Here is a 21,129-nt window from a genome sequence, read left to right as displayed (position 1 = left end):
TAAAGCAATACTGCAAGACGGATGGTGGTTATAATACAGTGTGGTACATGGGATGGGCAGTGATGCCAAGTGGTTTCATTAATGTGCTTTGCAGGTTCACACACCTAATGCAGAGAGAGATACCACTTGGTATTATCAAAATTTCCCGAAAAACATGGAAAAAAATCTGAAAATGCACTTTTCCCTATTCTTTTACATAGAAAGGGTACAGCAAAAATTTCCTGAAATTGATAAATTTTGTTTATAATTTCTTGAAATCAGTAAATTTCCTCTCTGCCAATGAAGGTCAAAAAAGATATTCACAGTATTCCAAAATTACATTTTACAATGTGACATATTTGTATTAAAAAAAAAACCCAACCAAATAAATCTCAATGCTACTCATTATCAGTGTGTCCAGTATGATCTTTGTCAGTCAGATCAAACACCTTAGGGTACCGGTTTGCTCTAGTAACCTAAGCAGGTGCACACAGGTTACTGTTAAAGTATGCAGAGAACAATTGCATGATTCCCTTTTTTCATGCCCCCATTTTTTAATCAACTTTCAAGTCCCGGTTTTGCACTCTGGTTTTAAACTTGAGTAATGAGTAAGGTTCCAAGATAATCATACCCGTTGCCCAAGACAACAAAGCAAATTGGGCTCACTGCATCCACATGATGCCTATATTTGAATGCTGAAATTCTATAGAAATATTAAGCTTGTAATACCTAATTACATGAACCTTAGATATTGCAATGAGTAAATTTCACATTTTCCTATTCTGCGAAACGGGATTGTGGGTGCAGTGAGCCTGTTTTGATGCACAAACTAATAGTGGTTTGGTATTAGCAGAGAAGATGAAAATCTTCTCTGGATAGGTATCTTATTCTGTGTACATTTGAATGGGAACTTGAAGATGGCGGTGTTGACTCAACCATTAGGCTGGTTAATATGGGATTGTTGTGAATAGCTTTTCCCCCCCAGTTTGAATCAAGGTTTGATACACATAGTCATTAGGAATGTAGATATGCTCATTCAACATGTCTAATATTCATTAACTACACAATGTTGACAAAATGTAACATTTTTGGTACAAAAATCCCAATGTTTTCAATATGATGCAGCATCAATGTTAGGTATTAGGCCTCTAATTCTGTGTACATGATTAAAATGATTAAAAAACAGTTGGTCTGAACTATTTATTTTACATAATTATCTTAATTACTTTGAGATGTGACTATACCATGTGCACATTAAAACATTGGCTGAGTTTGACATGATATCTCACATATGAAATACACATTATCTATTGCTAATTACAATATGGTGCAAAGTAAAATAAATATTTTTGATATTTCACATCCTTAGTGCAAATCTGTCCATCTTTAAAAACAAATCTACACATTTTACAAATTAATGAGCAGAGTTGTATCAACTACTTTATGATTAGTGCTACCAAGTTTGTCATTTAGCCACCAAATTGGGCCACTTTAATCATTTCAGCCACCCCTGTAACAATCCCTCATTTCAAATATATAGTTTTGGTTTTTCTATTGTTCAGAAACCAAAAATCAAGGGATTAAAATGTGGAGATGAACTGGTATGCAATCATAACACTATTGTGCTGGGAGGACACAAGAGGGTATATATAATCAAAAGTATAATGGCCTATAACCATACGTATATAATAGCCTATTGTGCTAACATTTTCATTATCGATATCTATCAACGCGGGCGACTTTTGCCGTAGGTGGCATACTTCAATGACACCATAAAATTACACCCGAATTCCGAGATTCGTTTGATAAGTTATGCATAGACATCATTGAGACACAAATGATGGATATATACGAGACCTAGGCCTACATGTAGAAATCATGTGCATATATTGAGGGGTGGGGGGGTGTTTTGTTTATTTGTCTGAAATATAAACGATGCATGATGATGTAGATGATTTGATTATGAATTAGATTATTCCCGGAAAGCACAACCCATACCTCTTACCTATGTTCCCTCCGCCACCTATATATAACCTCCTCCTCCCCCCCTCCCCACACTCGACATCGACTCTTCCCTATTATTCCACTCCACTCTTGAGCCCCCCCTCTCCCCCTCCTTCCCTTCCCACTTCCAATGCTCTCTCCCCTGTTTCTCTTTCTCCCTTACCCTTACCCCCTCCCCCCTCACACACACACACATACCCTCTTTCCCTGGCGATCTCTTCTATCTCTCTCTCTCTCTATTCTCCAATAAATAAATTGAATAAAAGTTAGTTTAAACCAGGTTTCTATGATATTGATCTTCCGTCATGCGACATGCACATAAATAGAGTTATGTATAATAGTGTTGATATCAATGAAGTCATAATCTGTCAAGTGGCTATTGTAATGTCTGTGGAAATATTTCGATGGTCTATATATTTTCACAGTGAAATCAGCTTAAGCTAATTCGTAGTCTCAACATAGGCGTAGATCCCGGGGGGATGGGGGGCATTAACAACCCCAATATTTTGCCAGGGGGATGGTCCATACAATCATCCCCCCAATGTTGACGCCTGATAATGGGTTTTTGATCAAATTAACCTCATATTTGCCCATTTTAGCCCCAAAAGTGCAAATTTTCGCGCGCATTTATTATACTTTTACACAATATTTCATCAGTTTAACTTCAAATAGCAAAAATGTTTGCGCGCTTCGTGCGCAATTGTACCATAAAATTATTCTGTCGCCAAAAGGTGCTGGATTGACTATACTTCAAGAAATTTTTCCAACTCCATCCCCCCCAATGTCAAAAAGAAATCTACGCCACTATGAGTCTCAAGTCAATGCTTTCAAACTAAATCAATGCTTTCAAATGTAGACTGCTTTGTTCGACTTCTCTGCTCGTGAATATTGCACTGCGAAATTTAAACATTTCTTTTGTATACTTACTATTACTTAGAGTAGGTAACTTCAAATCAAATAATTTTACGATCCACACCACTTATAAGAAACTGAAACCAAAACCGAAACTGACTGACACAAATGTTCGGTTTTAAACAAAAGGTAGAAACAATGAGTTCGATATCTTATGATTCAAGTGGTTAGGCAGGACAATAGGAAACCATGTGACCAAAACCAAAACCAAAACTAAAACTATATATTTGAAATGAGGCAATGTCTGTCCTACAGAAGGCATGTATAATGCCTTGTAACCTTAGAAAGAATTCTGGTCTACATTGAACTCAGGTGGTTACGATATAAATTAGGCACCGTAAACCAACTCAAACCAATTATATTTAGGAGAAAGACACATCTGGGGAATATTGACTAAAATAAAAATATGTTGAAGGCCCCTTGATGAGTAAGAAACACTTATACTCTGATCAGCTGGTAATAGGCAGGACTCATAACATCGTGGATTGATATAGAATGGCGTACACACAGCTGGGCGCAGCACCTATGTGAACTGCGCTTTGCGTAAGTGACACATGCTTTTGTGATTTTACGCGGGTAAAAGTTATGACTTTATTGACTCATGCAGTAAAAAAACCAAATTATTCTCGCCTATTATGAGCTGATCATAGTATATACATGCATACAATTGACTGCATGGATAATCTGAAAGACACAAAACCATGTGACATGTGTTACTAACATTAATACAAGTAACACATGTTTGACAATATAGTCTTGTTCACATCTTCCAACCTTCTACAACACTTTTCTGTTTCATTAATTTTCCAGACTTAAAATCATAGTTTGTGTACATATGTATTATCAGTATTCTTCAATGTACATGTATGTCAGTCCAAAATACTGAAAAATGGTACTAGTTGGTTGCTCTGTTCAAAAGTTATTAATCCACTCCCGAATCCCTCATCGAGTCCTGCAAAATAATAAAACAAAATTATGAGCCAGTGAATAAGAGAAACATATTGAAGATAATGTATGATATTTTTCATTTCTATGTCAATATGGATGGATGCCAGAGAGTAACAACAATAAAAATATTGTACAATACTGTAATCTTCCAAAATGCCTGTTCCGTCTTATCCGGTTCAAATTGAAGCATCTTGCGATCCACTTGGTTGATAAATCTCTTTATTATTATTTTATCTTTGCATGTAGTGTGTCATCTAGCTTCGTAAACTGTATCTGTTACAAAGGTGCACATATGCTGTGCATAGCATGCATAATATGCAAAACACATTACATGTTTATCACAAACCCCCCCCCATACACACCCCAAGTTTGCCAAGCATATGGCAAACAAATTTCAAGGTACACCATCTTCCCCTCAATGAGTGACACATAACATGGAGTCTGAGTTCCCTACACTTTGGCTCAAACTGTTCATGTCCAAAAGAGCTGAAAAGATTATCTGCTGCTTTATTCCACCATTTTAGTGTCAAATACATTAAATAAATTTACCTCTCTGTTGTGTCCATCCTTTTTAGCTTCTTCTTCCACATGGGCCTCTTCCTCTTCCTGCAAATATTAAAATGTCAAACATGGGATAGATTTGTCTCCATACTAAACTCAAATGTACTAAATAATCTGTATCCAATATTCAAACTGAATATACCATAAACAAGTTTATGTTAAAACAATGCAAGAAGGTATTTACAATGGTGGTGACAAGTGAGTACTGTTATTGCGAATATTTGAAATTAATGGTTCAATAGGTACATACACAAACACACGTTGTTCCTACAATAAGTTAGATGTTTAAGGCCCATTGCAAATGGTGCAGCAGGAGTTACTGGAGCTTAACCATTGCATCAACAGGCCTGTTAGAAGCTATTTTACTACGCTTTTCTCTCACAATTTTGGGCTATGTGCAGGTGAGCATCCAGCTTTAGTGCTCCAAGGAGCAAAAACCCAAACAGTGAGATTTTGCCCCAGTAAGACCATAAGGGCTGATCTGACAAAACAAATTATGTTTACATTGTAATTTTGCCCAAAATAATTTTGCCAGGAGCAGGACAGTGTGCCCCAGCCCCAGTCCCCCTCTGGGGTTATGCCACTAACTATGCATATTTTTTTGGGTTTATGCAGTTTGTCCCAGTTTGACAGATATTAATAGTTTCTTCTACAAACCCATAAATTCTACAAAGATTGGGCTTCTCTCTTATAAGCATTGGGACAATGTTGTGGATCTACTACATTTGTTATCCTCCTGTGATAATTGCCTCTACTTTCAACCAAATTGAATTACCTGCCAATTAAGCCGATCCCTGTTAATGTGTGTTTAGCTTTCTGTCCAAATCACTGACCAATCCTATGTCATAATCATTTATTGATATCCAAAGAATAACAAATAAATGTATGTTTATCAAACCAGTGTTTTAATAATTGTTTGAAGCATCTTTTCTCAACAAGATTTAAATTTAGCAAATATCATAGGATTTATGAACTTACTAAATCTTCATTGCTGAGTCCATCCTGTTCTTGTATGCTTGCCTCCAACCCTTCAATGCTTACACCACCTTCTGCTCCTAGAGGTTGCTCATCTTCATCTGACTCTGGAGGACTCTGGAAAAACATCAAAACATCCAAGTGAGCTTGTCTGTTATCCAATGAGTATTTACAAAAAAAACCAAGCTGTGTCAAATTGCCAAGTTCTTATGGCAGACAGCTTTTTACATTGGGTAAAAAGGAATCTATAATAAGGGCCCACATATATATTATTATACTAGCGGGATACCCGCGCTTCGCGCGGGTCCCCGCTAGATGAGTAAATGGGAGCGATCACTAAAACAGGAGGAATTACTGAAAAGGTAGAATCATTGAAAGGTAAATTTTATTTTTCTAAACCTGTCCCTTCTTGCATTTCCATTTTCTTTTCAGTTTCTTCTGCACGGGCCTAGTTTGTTTCCATTAAAACAAAATGCTATTTAGCTTGTGATTTTCCGTTTCCATGTTATTTATCTATCTAGGCCTAACCCCATTCCCATTATTTTCTAAATCTATCCTTTCTTATCGTTTCCCTTTATAGCTTCATTTTTATTAGCTGCTTAGCTTGTGATTTCCCGTTTCCTTCAGTTGTTATTTATGTTTCTTATTTTTCCTGATTAGTTTCTAATTTTAACTTCTTTTTTTCCCCCTTAATTTTCCTGATTAGTTTCTTACTTTCCCTCTTAATAGTTTGCTCCCTTTTCATTTAGTTACTGTAACCATAACCCGTATAATAGGCCTACCCGTATCTTTTTGTCTTCTTCTTTTTTTATTCATTTGTTTATCTCCTTTCTTTCTCTTCTGTTTCTTTTGCTTAGGTCTATTTTGTTCCTATGCTGCTTAGCTTGTGATTTCCGTTTCCATGTTATTCATTTATTGAGCCCGTTTCCATGCATTATTTTATAAATCTACCATTTCTTACATTTCTCCTTTTAGTTTTGGCTTTTTCACGTTTTATTCCCATTTTTCATATTTCCTGCTTAGCTTGAGAATTTTATCTATTTAATTCTATTCTCATTATTTTAGTTTTTTTACATGAGTTATTTATTTATTTATTTATCTTTCCTCTCGTATCCTCACGATTTTTTATCATCTTGGCGGGTAATCTCTTAATCGAATCCAGTACCATGCATATCATCCACAACCCGACCCATCCATAGGCCTACCTTTTCAGTTTTGTCTTCCTTTCTTTTCTTTTCTATTTCTCTAGCACGGAAAGTTGGTCTGTGCATATTATGCACCCGACGCGGTGCGTCACATTGCTCAGTTTGCCGACGTACTAACGCCAAGCGCTGCTGCCAGTTAGTTACGTGCACGCGCTACCACTGAGTTTTGACAACAAAAATCCCGGGAAAAAAAACCCGGTTTTAACCATATTTTCACTGATTTTGAGGCCAATTCTTGGTCTTGACAGTTTTCAACCAAATAAAGTGCAATGCGTTCCCGGTATATTCCTTAATCTCCCGTATGAATTTGGCTGTAAAACTAAACGACGATTCATAGGCCTAGAATAAATAATAAAATTCACGCGACGTATAGCCTTAATCTCTTGGCTGCCAACTTCGGTGCAGTGGCGGAAAATGGGGTGGGTAGCTCTGCGTAGGGGCGAGAAGCTCGTAAGAGCATGCTTAAAGTACGCGATGTTGTGCATCTAGATAGCCTGAATCATTTCTTGGCCACCTCGCAGTTGGCAGAAAACAGGGTAGTCTATGGCAATGTTGCTCTGCGTATGGTTTTTTAATGGAAATATTATTACGCGGTTCACACTGTCCTTATTACCCACAATGCCACTGCATGCGATTTTGCATGGCAACACGACAGTTTTTTATGTTATTCTCTTAGTTACCATCAATTTTGCAAAAATGAACCTCAGATGGTTTAATGGCAATATGTACCCGATCAATGTACGAATAAATCAGAGCTGAAAGTGAAATCATCTCTGAGTCTATTCGCGCACAAGATTTAGCGACTTCCTTTTATTTATATAGATTCACAAGGATTCACAATTGTCCTTTTGGCGCAGTCAAACTAAGGCAAAAAACAGAGATGTAACAGAGGAGTTAAAAATTTCCTGAAAATCGATCTGCCCTTGGACAGACTACCAAGTGATTATACAAGGCATTGAAATAGGGCTATCAGCCTCCTAAAATAGATTTGCTTTATTTATGCTAAATATCAACATCCAATTCTGGAAATATAAAAAAAAAATTATATGATCTCTAAAAATTGTAACAGGGGTGTGATTGGTGCTTTTTGAAAAAAACCCCAAGGCAATGAAATTGCGAAGCGGAGCGAGCGAAGCGAGGGGAGCTCTCGCCTGTTGCGGCCGGGGTCCAGGGGCCCGCTTAAGGGCCCCTGGTGGGGTCCAGGGCACGCCCGGTGGTGGTCGAGGCGAAGCCCCTCAAGCCAGAGGGTTTTACACACTTGAGCACCACTGGAGATGCAATTTCATGGGGTAAAATGCAAAAATGAGAAACTGTTAAAATACTTCACTTTATAGTATAAAAACATTTATTATCTGCGAATACATACTTCCAGTATCATATCATTCACATACACATGAAATTGCATCACCATTTTTGCACAGTACAGTGTGTCTATATATCATCCAGTCAGGGTTCTAAGGAATTTTCATTTTAAAATTGGAGATTTTCTCATATCTGGTCCAGGGCCACTCCAAAAGCGACAAAAAAAAAAAAATTGAAAATCCGAAATTTTTTTTTAATCCCAAAAATCCGGAAATCCGGAAAAATCCGGAAAAATCACACCCCTGTTGTAATCCCCAAAATATACATTATGTTATCTTCATACTATTGCTAAAACCACTGCTGCACCAAACTGTTTTTGACATTAGCCAAATGGGCTGGTAATTCTATAAAAAATGCCTACAAAAATTACTCAGCCTATAAAATTTGATGCAAATTTACAAATCTGCAACAACCATCTCTTTATGCAAAACATATTCACACAATATATACACTATATTTAATGTTTGACTCACTTCTGCAATAAACACAGCATCTATTAAATACCTCTGCAATGAATCACGGTTGTTTTCAGTCTGGTAATCAGGCTAAAATTAAAGACAGAAATCCGTAAATCAGTTTAAAAACACAGAATTTGCCTCATATCAAATTTAGTAACAAGGATTTCAACAGGATTTTAGCAGCAATGAAATTTATGTGGTATGGCACACAATCATACCATAGAACCATGCCAACAGAGACACTAATTCCTCTGTGTATACTACAAAATGGGACCTCAACGTTAAGGGATCGGATAGCAACGTTTGCACAGTATTTTTTGTGGGACATGAGAGCATGCTTATTCTCACAATTTCAGTGGATTCCAATTTTGCGTTTGCGAGTTATGCATGATTATGTGTATTACACTGCTCCATAGGCCACTGTTGTAATTTCGTACTGGTATACCAGAAAGAAGTTCAAATTTGACGATATTTTTGCTAAACGAATTAATCTGCAAGAAATTTTGGTACATGAACATTTTTTGAAAAAAGTGGGGGGATGAGGCTGTGGATCACGAAATGCCCTTTTAACAGTTCTTGAAGTAATCATCTCATGTCACAAGAATCTTCAATTCAATGAATGGAGACATAATATGCTACACTCTGTATTCAAATCTGTCTCCATTCACAAAGGACATACTACCGACTATACTTTGATCAGCTCGTAATCGGCGGGAATTGTTAGGCTTTTACCACTACGCCGAAAAGTAGACCGACGTTAAGAGTGATATAGTTGACCTGTTTGGTATATATTGTGCTTGTGAAAGAAAGTAGACAAAGTTTAGGACTTGAACTGATAATTCGTGATGCTTCTGGTAAGATGTCACAAGACAATTCTCGAAATGAAATATATTGATATTAATCTGCGCGGTGATAAGGCCTGCCAATTACGAGCTGATCAAACTGTATACAGGTGTCTTCAAGCAAAGAACATCAACTCAACTGTTCGAACATCTCAAAACTCCCAACTTGCGACTTAATTTATGCTCATTTTGTGGGAGCAGATCACATACACGTATGATCTACATAAGTGAACCCGGAGGAAAATTTCCGATCACATCATTGAATGAATAATGAAGTAACATAATACTTACCAAATCACCAATCGGGTAATTGTAAGGTGGGGAAAGGTTTGGTCCAACAGGAGACTAATGAAAGAACAAATAATGAACTCAAATAATCAGTGGCATAGCCAGCTTTCTTGGTCAGGAGGGGCAAAATAGAATTTTGGGGCACGTACAGACAAAAAAAAATTGCAGTTGCATCATATACAATACATTATACCGGTTTTGTTTTTTAGAGAGGCTTTATCTTGTTTATTGGGATGATATATGTGTGTAGCACACAAAAATTATATATTTTATACTTTTTGGGCCCATGATCGGGGTGAATTTTGGTGGAAAAGGGGCTCCTTGCCCCTTTTCTTTTCCTTTGCCCTCCAGATTTTCTCTTTCATTTTTTGTCAGAGGGGCACTTTTTTTCTTTCATTTTTTGTCAGCAGGGGCACTCTGCCCCCCCCCCTTGCCACCCCACTGGCAATGCTACTGCCAATAATACAATCCTATAACCAATATTTGAAGTGCTTTAATTGCACATCCAGATTGAACAAGAATGTCTTTTTTGTATGTTCAGTGAGACACTTTGTGGGTGTGGGGGTGGAGTGAATTATGGGCTTTGGAACAACCTTTTGGAGACACACAGCCTTGTGGAGACACAAAAAATTACTCCATAAGGACAACAACGGGACATCACAAATTGATGTAGAGGTCGGGGTTCTGGTACAACATATGGAGACACACATTAGCTATGTTCACACCTGAATTGTTACTTGAGTTAACAACCTGTGATAAAATACCAGAAATATTTTTGCTAACTCGACTGATTGTCCATATGTGATTTACCCTGACCTTTATCATGACCAGCATACCATAACCCGATTGCAATTGGGGATAACTTCTAGAAGCTGTATGGCAGCAGATTTAGAAAGAAAGCGCACATTTTTGGTTGGATTCAGACACTTTTTAAAAACAGAATTGTGCAATTTTTTTGCTTTTGTCTAGCATTGCACTACTTTCTACTGAACCAATTTCTACTTTTCTTTGGTGAATAATGGCACAAAATGATCCCAGACGTTACCAGCCCACCTTGCTGTGAATGCCGCACAAGTTTTGCATCACAATTATCTTTTTAAAAAATGGTCTTGATTGGGGAAAATGTATTGCAATCAAGAAATGTGATGTTTACCCCAACTGCGCATCCACATGGGCAGCTAGCTATCACAACCCGACCGGTTGAGTTAGCAATTTACTGGACTTTTTCAGAGATAAATCACTCAGTCGATTTACGGTCGTGATAAGCTGTCCAGACAGGCACAAACTTGACCTTTTCACAAGCTTACCACAACTGGGCACTTTAGTTAAATACCCTTTAATCAAGTTAAATACCCACGCCTGAACACGGCTATTGATCCATAAGGAATACACTTGGGAAATTTTTCAGAACTGTGTGTGATCCATAAGGCATAGAGTTTGCATGGGGGGTGTGAGTGTGTGTATGGGTGCATGATTTTAAACTGAATGCACTGTAGAACCAATTATGGGTTCTGGAACAACCTTATGAAGAATTTTTTATTGTGGAGACACAAAACAATGCTCCATAAGGAAAAGTTTAACGCAGGGCATTGGAAATTAGAAATCTGCTCCAAGGGCAATTCCTGATTAAGGTATGTTTTGGTCACCTACACTTACTATATTTCACTTGCAGGGTTATAACTAGGCAAATTTTAGTGCCGGGTGAAATTTATATGAAATGGTAAAAAAAATTGATAAGAATTGAAAAATGTTATACTGATTGTTCATTGATTTTGAAACATTTGAGACTGGAGTGCCGGGTATTTGGGCTCACAATTAACTGAGTGCCGGGTGGCCACCGCCCAGCGTAGCTACAACCCTGTATATTTGTGTGTCCTCTCCCCTCAATCCAATCCAACTGACCTACTTATGGCAACTAATCAATTAATTGGTCAAACAGTTAAAGGCCCTTTTAGTGATCCCAGGGAAATAATAAATAATAAATTGTCTAAAAAGTGAAGGATAAGTCATTAAAATTGTCATTAGGTATTTTTGAAATGAAAAACATTTGGCAAAAAATGAGGAAACCAGCAGTATTGTCAAAGTTGAGGCCCCATTCAAATACATGCAGCTAATTTATATATTGTCAGTATATAAAATACAGTTTTATGGAAATGTCTTATTTTGTCTTAAATACACAGCTTTCGGCTGATCCACTTGCTGGCTATGTTAGCACATCTACAACAATGACAAAGGTACAAAAATCTGAATTTTGATGATTTTTACGATTGTCTAGATGAGCAAATCACTGAATGGGCCTTTAAGTCAAAATATTTAGTAAATCACTAAATAGCACTTTTAAGTTAGGATACATGGATCAAAGTAAATTCATACTAGGTAGAAATTAACTATTACATTTAAAATTCAATTAGAATTAAAAAAAAACATATACTTTACCATTTCTGGGTTGAGGAGTGCCTGAAATAAATCAAATAGGGCATACAACTTAAGAATCCATGAAATAAGATGTTGTTATAAAATTCAGGGGCAATAGTTCTATTGCACAGTTAGGAAAAGATCTATATCCACCGCACGTATGGTTTTCGAGGTCCACTTTTAAACTGGATCTCTTCTTTTATTTTAAACCGCAAGCAAAGAATTGTTTTCATATGTCTGATTTTGTTCCGGTTTTATCTGGTGTGCCCCAGGGATCAGTATTGGGGACACTTCTTTTTAACATTTACACCAATGATCTTCATCTGCATTTAAATTCCAAAGTTAATCAATATGCTGATGATAGTTTTATTTCCCGCACAATTAACAATGATTCCGATATTGCTATTCTCCAAAATGATTTGAATATACTCGACTGGTGGTCGCAAAACAATGCTCTTCAGTTAAATCCTCTGAAATGTCAAGTTATGTGTATTTGGCGTCGCAGAAAAAAACATCACCAGTTTATTATGTTTCAAATACCAAGCTTTCAGAAGCTTCTAGTTTACGTCTCCTTGGGGTTCAGGTATCTTCTGACCTCTCTTGGAATGAACATGTGTCCAATGTTACAAAAAAGTGCAATAGACTCATAGGCTTCCTCAGGACTGTTGTTGGTAAACAAAATCAAAACATCCTGCTCACACTTTATCGTTCTCTTGTTTTACCGGTCATAGATTTTTGTTCACCAGTTTGGTTTGTATATCGTAAAAATCACATTAATAATTTGGAACTTATCCAAAGGAGGGCATCAAGATTTATTTTGGGTCAGAGAAGGGGGGATCAGTCTTCAACAACTCAATCTTATGGATCTTAATAACAGGAGGAAATATTTATCTATTTGTTTTGCTTGCCAGTGTATTTCAAATTCAAATTCTTATGTCTTTCATTTCTGCAACTGGATTGTAAACATTCGCCATCTTGACAATTTGGTTTTTAACAATCACATCACCCCAAAAACCGATAGTTTTAAATATACCATCAGTGTCAATTTTCCCCGTCTTTGGAATGCACTTCCATCAGGGATCAGTTTATTTTGCATAAAAATATGAGGCTATTCAAAAGCCACCTTAAAACACATTTTATTGAAATGAATATGCAAGAGCTGGAGCTGGACTCCTAAATTTTATGTTATTGTTGATGAAATAATTTTTTTTTTATGTGTAATGTGTAATATGTAACTTATTCTAAATGTGCAATATTTAATATTTATGTTTTGAGTTCACTTGTCTCGGTGGGTTGGAGGGGTCACACCCCTCGGGTGATAGTGTTCACGCTCCTGGCTAGCCTACCGGGACAATCTTTTATAATTTTTATTTTATGACATGCTTTGTATGTGTATTTTTGATGTATTTTAGCCAGTTATGTAAATAAATAAATAAATATAATGCTTATGTTAATTCTGTTTCCTAGTTAGGATAATGGTTGAGGTCCAATGTGCTCCATCTTTGAAGTTTCCCCAACCTCCCAAGATAGTGTGGAATCTATTATAATTTGTAAGGATATAGATTGAAATTCTAGCTTTGTAATTTAATTAACAGATGTTTTTCTTTCTTTTTTAAAGTAAAATTGTTGAAAACAAATTTCTCGGAATTTTAAATTTCTCAACAATATATTGAAACCATCAAGATTACTTTTCACACACATGCCCCATGATTTTCCTACTTTCATTAGATCACATATATAATATATACCCACAGAGGAGAAAGAAATAGATTTCGTACAACCAGTCAAAGTCCCTGTGTATTGTATGCGGTGAGTTCTCGCATATTCATGAGGGCCGATTGTTCGATCTTGCCATGTCTAACAATCACGCCAGTGCTGCATGCCTTTGTGTATATGCGATATAGCGTTGTGTGAAAATACACGGTAATTGCGTAGCAGTCTCGCTTGTCGCATTTCATGGAACAATCGGCCCTCATTATCGGGTGATGTGGACACTTTGACTGGTTGTATGCGCTCTGTTTCCTTTCTCCTCTGTATATATACCATATCAGAGTTACTTTACATTTTATGTCCCACCCTTTGTACGGGTTTATACGGAAATGAGGTCCTCGTTGGCTGATTGAATCACATTCTAAAATATTGGCACTTCACTCGTTGAACAAGACACAGGCATCACATAACCCTAGTGTGACCAGGTCCTTTTCATATGATAAACTGAGTGTGCATGTTAGCAAGCAAAAAGGGATCTTATCGTTAACTGTAGTTGTATTAACATCAAATGTTGAGACTTACCTGCCTGGGATTCCAAGGAGGACGCCCATCTAAACCTGCTGCCTGAAACACATAACAAAATACAGGAACAACTCATATAATGATACAGAAACTTGCATACAGGGCTATAAACATTTATCATTCAGTATTCATTAATAACAATATTTTGTTGGTTATTAGTCATATAATACACTTATGTGTTTAGTTTAGGTTTCATATCACTTTGAGGTTTGTTGTTGTTGTTCTGAGGGTATTGTGAAAACCTAAACATTTTGATGTTGGAACCAAGGAATATTCAGAAGGGCAAAGGCCCGAGGGATATTCCGAAGTCAAATCAAAATGTTTAGATTTTCCTTAATACCTGAAAAACAACACATGCAAAGTCATTAATCTAATAATCCCTTATTTTAAAACACAACAAAATTTGATGATTTTGAAAATGATTATGAAATCACAAAATGCTCTTCCCCTAATTAATTATGAGAGACCAATTACAGCACTGCACAATCATGCAATGCACAAATACGATAGTTTAACGTGCAGGAATAACTTTGTTGATAAATGTTCTCAGTCATCCAGTTGTAGTAACATGAAATTTGGAATTAAATCAAAATACTGGACTTACTGTTTTTAGCAACGTTGCGTGTGATACCACCACACTTCATCAGGCAACTTCATCAGAATAACTTTATAGTATTAAGATGTGTACACGCAGAAGTCATTGAACCGCGCAATTGAAACTAAGTCACACGTGTAAGTCATTGATGGATAACAATAACCTCTGTGACTGTGTGTGAATCTAACAAGCAACTTGATTGGGACATATGTATGGTGTCATAAATGGGGATAATAATTCTGGTATACCCTGTGCACAAGTATAACCTAACCCTAACTGCACAGGGTAAACCAGAATTGTACCTAAATCACAGTGTGCGCAGGGTAAACCAGAATTGTACCACACAGGGTTATGAATACCATAAAATAGCTGTATTAATCAGCTCTGAATACTCTTTAATGTTAAGTGAGCTGTTTGTTTTGATTATGAGACTTTACCAATTTTGGATATCAGGAATGAATAATGATTGATTATTCATCCATTTCATAGAGTTTGGAGATCTCTTTTATTAACTCTATATTTACCTTAGGGACGCACAATTTTTTTTCGCCGCAGAAGGTGGCAAAAATGTCTTTTTTTTTTCACCGCCTTTTTTTTTTTCTTCAATTTTAATGTATACCTTTATACAGGGGCCAAATTTTTTTCTTGGGCAATAAACCATAAGACATTAGAAAGGATGTATTTTTTCTGTTAAGGTGATGATATCATACAACACTTTGTTGTTCCAATGTTTAACATTAAGCATGCACAAAGCAAGGTTTTATGGCATATTACTATGTGTTACCATTTTAATGGTAACACATTAAACTTATTAAAATAAGTTAAAATAAGTTAATTTCAACTTATTAAAATAAGTAATAGTACCATCCTATTCTTTTGCATAGCATATTAAGCCTAAATACTGGGAAGTCAAATCCATGGAGCAAGACCACAAGAAGGACCCCATAACATTGGCAAGTCAACTAAAAGAAAAATTGCTTAATTAAACCAAACCAAAACCACAAGCAAATTATGACACCCAGGATAGGAAAAACTGTGGAGGGCCTTCATTGCAGATAATAATAAATTAATAAATTGTGGATTTATATAGCGCCTATCCGCACTTAGATTGTAACATCCACCAATTATCTGTGCAGCTCCCCAAATTCATATTGGGTGAAGAAAGTTTTTGATAACCAAACAACTAATCACCGATTTTTGTGATACAGGAGGAAACCGGAAATCCCAGACAAAAACCTGCGAGAGCGAGCATGGAATCGGGATAAACCAAGTGCACATGAGTCCTTGGGCCGCGCCGGGGCTTGAACCCGGGACCTCAGTGGTGCAAGGCGAGGGAACTACCGCTGCGCCAACTCGCTCCCAGATGCCAACTGGACATATTCCTAGTGTGACCTGGCCAAGCAAGGCAATCTAGTCCAAACTAAGTTTCTTATAAACTTACATCTTGTATTCATAGCAATATTTCATATTGGGCTGTATGCAGATTGCAGAAAACCTGTTATTCATTCTTACCTCTTCAGGGCCATCTCTGTCTGGTAGTATAAATTCTGGATCTGGTGGGATGTATATATCATCAGGGGGTCCACGGGGTACTTCTCTCTGGAATTAAGAAATCACAGAATACATCATATGTTTTGAAAATATTTAACAAACTTACCCCCTGAAAAGAGATTGGACTGATCGGGACGCACATGACCGCTCCATAGTTCATTTCCATGGACCGGTCCATAGTTCATTTTGAGGGCATAGTTAATTCAATGACTGCCCATTCAACCAATCAGATGACATGAATCTATATACGAGACGTGACTTGATATGATCAAGTAAAATGAGGGCAAAATTATGAAAAGTCAAATTTCAAATTTAATAACTTTTAAAGCTTAACATGATTGTCATTAAAAGGTGACAGATCTCCTATAAACAAAGAGAGATGATTCTTACCTGTCTTGCAGGCAAAGGATATTGATGCTTATCCACACGCCCATTATCAGCCTATCATAAAATAAAGAAGCAAAATGCCCATGAATGATTATGCAAATCACATTGTATATAGGCCTACAATGTATCTGAATCACATGCGTATGTAAATACCTAATTGCACTGCAGATGGTCTCCTGTAAACATTTTTTCCAACCATTATACAACAAAAGAGGTTAATTAAAGGGGCATACAGAAATATTCTCTTAAAAAAATATATAAATACGCACAAAAAAAGAGTATATTATTAATTGTATTTATTTCCCAAGTCAAAACATCTGTAAATGCATTAGTTATGGATTTCAGATTTGTCTACACACTACAGCATGGTACCTCCACTTAGGAGAGTGGGGGTAAGCAATACATACAGTATCTTTAACAACACCACCCTCAGGGCATTAGAATTAATGTACTCATAATTTAAACAATTTCCTAGATGAATGAGAGAATTCAGTTTCCTGGAAGAAGCAATCCCATAATTATTTTAATGCATTATCACATGTGCACCGAGAGCTCTCTTTAGCCTAAGCATCTTTAGGTCAGAAACCTCTGTCTTAGGATTGCAGGTATTTCAGACACAAGATAGTTCTTATTGAGTATTTCTGGAATTACAGTCCTCATGAGGTTGTTCATGGTATCAATGTTCACCTGCAAGTCTAAATCACAATATGTTGCAAGGCAGCATAGGTTCTGAGATGGTCTGCAACAACAAGCAATTGCATGGGAATCGCTTTGTGTGAATTGGCTATTAGAAATAGTTTTGTTACAGCCCAGGCAAGTTGTGAAGGAACCTTTGTTGCTATGTTCATAGCTGCTCCAGTATCACAGAGTCTCATTACCCTTTTTTCTTGGTGTCCAGCAACATTTTGTTCATCTCACCGTAACACCTTGCCCAAAAGTATCAAATTAGTTCTTCCACATGGAACCAAACGTGTTATTGATTTTAAGAAGCATGTGCTATAGTGTCCCTTATTTTCTTTATTATTGTTGTTTTTTATTTTTATTAAAGTATCAAATGGTTGCTTTCAAACAGGGGCCCACACAAGAAATACAGACCTGCCAATCTACTGAAGTCAGAAAGAGGGACATTGAGGCCAAAACCTTGTACATGTACACAAACCAAATACCTACAAATTCAAAGACTTGAGGTGTGCAATACTTTCAGAATTCAGGGAAGGTTTTGCAACTTTGGAAAACCCCAAATGAGGGACAGTCCCTCAAAATGAGGAACAGTTGGCAGTTCTGGAAATAGGGTGTAATTGGATATTGCTTGTGCAAATTGTATCTTTGGTACAGGGCATGTGTATCCTCTGATCTTTACCTACCTAATATAATAATAAATGTCAAAACTTCTATAACAGTTGGTGATCACAGACTAGTTAGACGGAAAGATAATCAAGATTATAATTGTCTACTTTGCCATTTATATGAACCTGATATTGAAGATATATATATTGCCATTGAAATTAACATAATGGTAAAAACAAGCAACTCTATCCATACCTTAGTTGAAAGCAGATGATTTCTTGAAACTTTAACCATGGCATTTTCTTCTTCCAATCGAATCCCCTGTAATTAAAATACAGATAAAACATGTTCAAAGCAGGTCATACAAGGAAGTGTGTATGGATGGCCTATTTATTAAACAAAATAATAATAACTTGAACGATGTTAAGCACTTGGTGACTCTATACTTATAAAAGTAAAACTTTTGCACAATTAATCATTATTATTTTTTTAATACTTGTTATTCCATAGGTCCCAATGAGATGTACTGTAAAGCAATAGGTCAAATAATGAATACAAAATAATTGATGCCTAACAGCTAAGTATATCCTTGTCATATGATTGGCCAATTATAGGTCACAGTTTATTGAATAAATGATCCATTGCTCAATGTCATATCACACATCAAGCATTATTGTTCCATTTCTTGTGCATTTTTGTTCCATACATTTCATCCTAATCCTTTTTGTCCAAGATTAACAAAAAACTTTGACGTCACTATGATGTGTATGATCTGACCAGTGCCTGGTATGGGATACTATATTGTTCTTCCGACTGGTCAGGGAACTATGCAGTAGGCACTACTTGGAATTGACTTCACATTTAGTTTGCACAAATTTTAATGCAGTGGCTCCAATTGGAAAAAAATGGAAAGGTAGGCTCCAATCGGAAAGGTAAGTCATAACTAAGGCCTACCTTTAATTAAGCTTAATGACAAGGATCTACAAAGATGCTATATAACAAAAATAACCATTGAATGGAATATTCATTTTTCAGCTCATGAAAAAGATCTTGCCAATGCACTCAAATCATTATTTGTATATTACCTTATCTTAATTGTATATGAACCTTAACACTTACTACATGTACAGATCTCTTCACTCCGTCTTCCATATCTTTGCTGGTGGTGTCTTTCAAACCGAATGCCCTTTTGAAACCTTCTGGTAAGTACAAAACACAGCTTCTTTTCTCCCTGCACACAGGGCAATATCTAATTGCAAACCTGCATGCATCCCAGAAACTGTGCCCACACTTATAGAACAATGCCGGATTGTATAGTTCATCTGGTTGAACATCTTGCTGACAGATCCAACAATAGAAAATTCTCTTCTTTATTTTGTCTAATAGCTCTTTTACTTTCTCCTGTTACATGTAGAGCGAGAAAGAGAGAGACAGGGAGAGAGAGAGATAAATATATATGGTTATGAACTAAATTTTCTTTAGAGAATGCTCAACTTTAAAAGTAAAGGAGCAATAAATAAAGTAAGAAACAGATGGATTAGTTCATTTCATTAAATTTTATTCATATCCTACAAATTTGTTTCGACAGGACTGCTACTCCTTCTCATCAGAAATTAATATTCATATCCTACAAATTTGTTTCATGGGGGCTGCTACCCCTTCCCATAATCCCTGATGAAAAGGGGTAGCAGCCCCCATGAAACAAATTTGTAGGATATGAATAAAATTTATGAAATGACATAATAGGCCTATATCATACTTCATCACATTCACTAGACTACTCCGTAGTCCACTTGCCCATTGTCATGATTGTGCATACTCTGGATATTAAAACTCTGATTTAATTAATTTGTGCACAATTGATAGATTTTCCACAACTGATCATCTTTTCAGTCACCGTACTCCCTCTGTATGTTAGCTTCCCAAGTGGACTACTGACTTTAGATTGCGGTTAACATTTTTAACATGGGACTCTATGGAGAGTTAGGCCAATTTCTGGCCTAACTAAAATTGGTCATGATGTAATGCATCTTTAAATGAATCTGGCTTGTGATTGGTCGCCCAGATTTCGTTATTGTTTAAATCCTCCCGACACGTACCATAATACCATTAACTATACATGGTACACATCTATCTTTGAATGCGGCGCTTTTGTGCTGGTGGATGAAAGTTGGTGGATGAACATACGCATCTAGCGCGTATTGTACCACCATGCTTAGTCTTGTGGTTAGATTTGATTGATAAACAAGTATGATTGACAGTATGTTTTAGAGAACGAAGTCCCTGGGTAAAGTTCTGCTTAAAAGTGAAAGTCCATAGTCGATTTTTAACTCGTAATAAACTGGCAGATTCTAAAATTAGCATTGTTCAGTATTGAAGTGCCATTATAGTTATGCCATTATGATATGTTGCATTCAATAATATAAGCCTACGTATACTTTACTTTTACTGTCACAAATATAATTATTAAACTTTTTCATAACCATTTTATACTAGTATTTTGATGTATAAATATCAGTATAATTTCGAGCTCAACTGAATGCGTTCATCATGATTAATAACGTATTTTTATTTATCAAAAATCGACTATGACTATTTCACTGAAATACTGCAGAATTTGTTTCATATAAGATTTTGTAGTCTACATGGTTTGAAAACTATTGCAATACAAAAACCTATGATATTCAAAAATAATATATATATATATGAAAAAGAATCATGGCAATGTGAAAAGTGATTTAAATATCTCAACTTGAATGGTAATTTGCAAGCTTAAACTTACAAGAGCTCCAGTTGTAACTGCTGTCTCCAGATCCAAAATACAGTGGTGTATGGGGATGTCAAGCCTAATTGCAACTTCACTATATTGATCTGGCATTTCATTAGGGTCCAATATTTGTATACAATCATCACTTGTTCCCCTTTGTACCACTCTGAATCGGATTTCACACTGGTGTTGAGCCGTAAGTCTGTGTAGCTGCAGGGTAGATAAAACGCTTCTTGCCTCTAAAATCAATGGATTCTGGAAGGAAAAATAAAATGTTTGGTTTAAAAATATGATTTTGAAT

General features: G+C 36.3%; 1 protein-coding gene across 1 annotated transcript in view; it reads right to left on the bottom strand.

Moving 5' to 3' along the window:
- Positions 1 to 2,990: 2,990 nt before the first annotated feature.
- The window catches only part of LOC140158767 (uncharacterized), a 35,071-nt gene continuing 16,932 nt past the window's right edge, over positions 2,991 to 21,129 (bottom strand). Inside the window, exons 14-25 of the mRNA XM_072181981.1 lie at positions 20,844 to 21,083; positions 19,181 to 19,462; positions 18,317 to 18,382; positions 16,778 to 16,828; positions 16,349 to 16,435; positions 14,242 to 14,283; positions 11,971 to 11,991; positions 9,538 to 9,591; positions 8,420 to 8,491; positions 5,383 to 5,496; positions 4,393 to 4,449; positions 2,991 to 3,847 (exon numbers count right to left, since the gene is read on the bottom strand). Of these exons, the coding sequence (XP_072038082.1) occupies positions 3,818 to 3,847; positions 4,393 to 4,449; positions 5,383 to 5,496; positions 8,420 to 8,491; positions 9,538 to 9,591; positions 11,971 to 11,991; positions 14,242 to 14,283; positions 16,349 to 16,435; positions 16,778 to 16,828; positions 18,317 to 18,382; positions 19,181 to 19,462; positions 20,844 to 21,083 (1,116 nt within the window). The 3' untranslated portion in view covers positions 2,991 to 3,817. The remainder of the gene's footprint in view (positions 3,848 to 4,392; positions 4,450 to 5,382; positions 5,497 to 8,419; positions 8,492 to 9,537; positions 9,592 to 11,970; positions 11,992 to 14,241; positions 14,284 to 16,348; positions 16,436 to 16,777; positions 16,829 to 18,316; positions 18,383 to 19,180; positions 19,463 to 20,843; positions 21,084 to 21,129) is intronic.

The sequence above is a fragment of the Amphiura filiformis genome, chromosome 8 (genome assembly GCF_039555335.1).
Source record: "Amphiura filiformis chromosome 8, Afil_fr2py, whole genome shotgun sequence".
Lineage (NCBI taxonomy): Eukaryota > Metazoa > Echinodermata > Ophiuroidea > Amphilepidida > Amphiuridae > Amphiura > Amphiura filiformis.
Note: the sequence above shows the minus strand (reverse complement) of the source record. Positions and strands in the feature narration are given on the sequence as shown.